This window comes from Glycine soja, chromosome 10 (assembly GCF_004193775.1).
Source record: "Glycine soja cultivar W05 chromosome 10, ASM419377v2, whole genome shotgun sequence".
NCBI lineage: Eukaryota > Viridiplantae > Streptophyta > Magnoliopsida > Fabales > Fabaceae > Glycine > Glycine soja.
In genome coordinates, this window is record NC_041011.1 from 42,910,710 (window position 1) to 42,913,656 (window position 2,947).

A 2,947-nucleotide genomic window follows, 5' to 3' on the forward strand; every position below is an offset into this window, starting at 1 on the left:
GATACTATATGGTATCTTAATCTTATGAGTTATGATCTAACTCGCTCCCTATATTCTATATATTTTTATGTGATTGGTTTATTTTTATTTTATTTTATTTTTATTAAATAAGCATAAATAACTTCTACTCTACGGGAATAAGCTTTTGTAAATGCACAAGTCAAGCATACTATCTAGAGAAAAACTATAACTTTCTAGACAATAACTCAATAATAATTTTATATCTTTTAACACTTTTTTTTTTTACTTGGGCTATGCTCAAATTGATATAAAAAAAATGTAATATAATAAAGTAATACTAGTATTATATTGCTTGAATTGTTTAATTGAATATATAATGAAATACATTCTATTTCATTACATCTAACACTTTTCTTTCATTTCAAGAGTATTATATTGGATAAAACTACTTTTTTATTTTTATTTCATTCCATTATAAAAATATTTAAATAATGGAACGATAATTTTATTTTATCATATTTCATTCCGTTTTACTCATCATTATATACCTAAACATATCTTTGGTGCTGATTTTTTTTTTTAATATTGAAATCATCGGAGGGAAGGCTAGCTACAACATTAGTCCATTTTCAAGAATCCGGCATCCACAAAGCCTTGGGAAATGATAAACAGATGGTTATTCGATCGTTCCATATGAAAAATGATAGTTGTACAATAATTTTACGCAACATTTGTTAAAAAGGCCAAATAAAAAGAAAAGATAGAGAGTTTTGAATTTTAATTTAGATAAAAAGGTGTGGCAAAATCAAACCTTTAATAACCATTTGATGTTGATTGTTGAATGTGTGAAAAAGATGGAAAAATGGCCGAATCGAAGACATCCGATACTAGTCACTTGATGGTATATTGTTGGATATGATTCCAAAACTGTGATCTGAATTTTCAGTTTCAACTTAAGAAAGGCATCAGAATTAACTCAATTAAGATTTAAGACGTTCGAAGCAATTAGAAGAAGGAAAATAATCAGGCGCAAATTAACATACTTAATTGAGTCCATCCAATAACACAGGCAAATACCAACACTTAGTATATTACATTGTATTCTTGTATCAACACAACCAAAAAACTTGGATTAAACAATATTACATATAACCTTTAATTTTCTATCTCTCCTCTACACAAAGTTTCATTTGAAATCTCTAAGATTTCTCACATGAAACTTCAAAAAGGATCAGTGGAAACAACATCATAAGCATAGCATCCAACCACAGATGCCAAAATAATAACCATAAAAGTTGCCAAACTTGAGGAAGATCGAAACTGCACCGTATCTTCCATCTTCTCCTGCTTCAGAGTATAACTCCATATAAAGGTATGCCAAAAGCACACACTAGAGTGATTTCAAAAGTCAAAACCCTTCAGATCCGAGAACACAAGCTTTTCAGCATGTTTTTCCCTTCACCCCCAAAACACTTTTTTTAATTCTCTGCTCATAGTAATTTTTAGTGGTTTGGTTTTCTCATACAGCACAACCCAAACCCCTTGCCTCTGATCCTTTCATGATTCTTAGCCTTTTGCAAGAAGTCACAAACATGCTGTACAAAAAAAGTACGGTTTCTGTCAGATTAAGATCAACTCATGATGATGAGACACAAACAAAAGCAGAAGGATCAGAAAGAAAAGAAAAGGAAAGAGAGAGATGTCATGTAATGTAAAACACTTACTCCCATGGAACATCTCCAACTAACATCCAGTCACCATCTTTGTCTTCATATGTAGGTGCATAGTCAGATCCCTTATAACCTTCTTTTTCAGAATACTCACCTAAAAAGCCATAAACATAACATAACCACAGTCATTTTCACAAATATTATAAAATTTGACTAAGTAGTTTCATTTCATCTCAATAAAACAAACAAAAACTAAAACTCTTTCTCACCTATGGTCAACTTGAACATGTTTTCTAGAGCTTTGAGGAGTTGTGTGTAGCCTCCATAGACCTTCAAGTCTATCTTTCTGAGGTAAGGAGCTCCATCCATGCTCACTTTCACATAAATCCCAGCACCATCATTCTCCTGAAGGCTGTTCTTTCTGTAGGATCTGATTGGTGGCCACCCCACTATCTTAGCCCTGTAATACATGTCAGCACATTCAATAAATCACCAAACTCAAAATATTCATAAAAATACGAAGAACTTCAAAGCATGCATCCCCACTCATCAACAAAAAACATGAGATAAATAAATTAAAGACCTTTAAGTCTTAACCCTTAATAATAATATGTTAATTATAAACTTACTTGGCAGGAGGGGCTGCTTCAGTTTCCACATGTGGAGCACTAGAACCCTTTGAAGCACACTCCTCAGAGGTTTCAGACAAAGGCCTTTTGTTGGTAATTCTAGCACTTGCAGGAAGTGGTTTTTCAACAATTTCTTCTGTTCCTGGAAGCCCCAATCTAAGCTCGGTTGCCTTGAGGTTGAGATCAGTCTCAAATGTGACAGTGCTTTCCATCTTGTTCCAAGTACAAGAAATCTAAGCCAATTGCCAAACACTCAAAGAGTACTAGCTTGTTAATTAGTTGCTTGAGATGGTGATGAGTGGAGTTTCTTCTAGCCTGGTATTGTATTGAATCCCTTGGGAGATGAAGATGATAAGACTTGAGATGTGATGCAAGTGTTGTTGAGGGGTATGTTTTATAGGAAGATAAAAGGAGGGGAAGGTAATGTGATGTTATGGGAAGGTATGTGTATGAGTTGTGAATAAAAAATTACATGGACAAAGACAGGCTAAGGTGTCGGTAGCAGGAGCAGCAAGTTTAAAGCAAGATGTCCCCACAAAAGGAGGACAAGGGTGGGGTCAAGATGCGGTTTTGGAGATAAATGAGGAGCGTTGGCTTTAAGGAAAGGCAAAGGGAACATGCCCATGTGAATGGAGGGTCCATCCCCTCTCACTTAGTCAAGGGAACCATGCCCATGTGGGTCTCATT

At 34.4% G+C, this 2,947-nt stretch overlaps 1 protein-coding gene across 1 annotated transcript; it reads right to left on the reverse strand.

Moving 5' to 3' along the window:
• Positions 1 to 983: 983 nt before the first annotated feature.
• LOC114372528 (auxin-induced protein 22B-like) lies at positions 984 to 2,641 on the reverse strand. The gene is made up of 4 exons (XM_028330131.1): positions 2,261 to 2,641; positions 1,901 to 2,091; positions 1,686 to 1,785; positions 984 to 1,556 (listed from the first exon to the last, which is right to left on the reverse strand). Exons 1-4 carry the CDS (start codon positions 2,470 to 2,472, stop codon positions 1,481 to 1,483), a joined length of 579 nt encoding a protein of 192 aa, XP_028185932.1. The 5' UTR covers positions 2,473 to 2,641; the 3' UTR covers positions 984 to 1,480.
• Between the last annotated feature and the right edge of the window lie 306 nt (positions 2,642 to 2,947).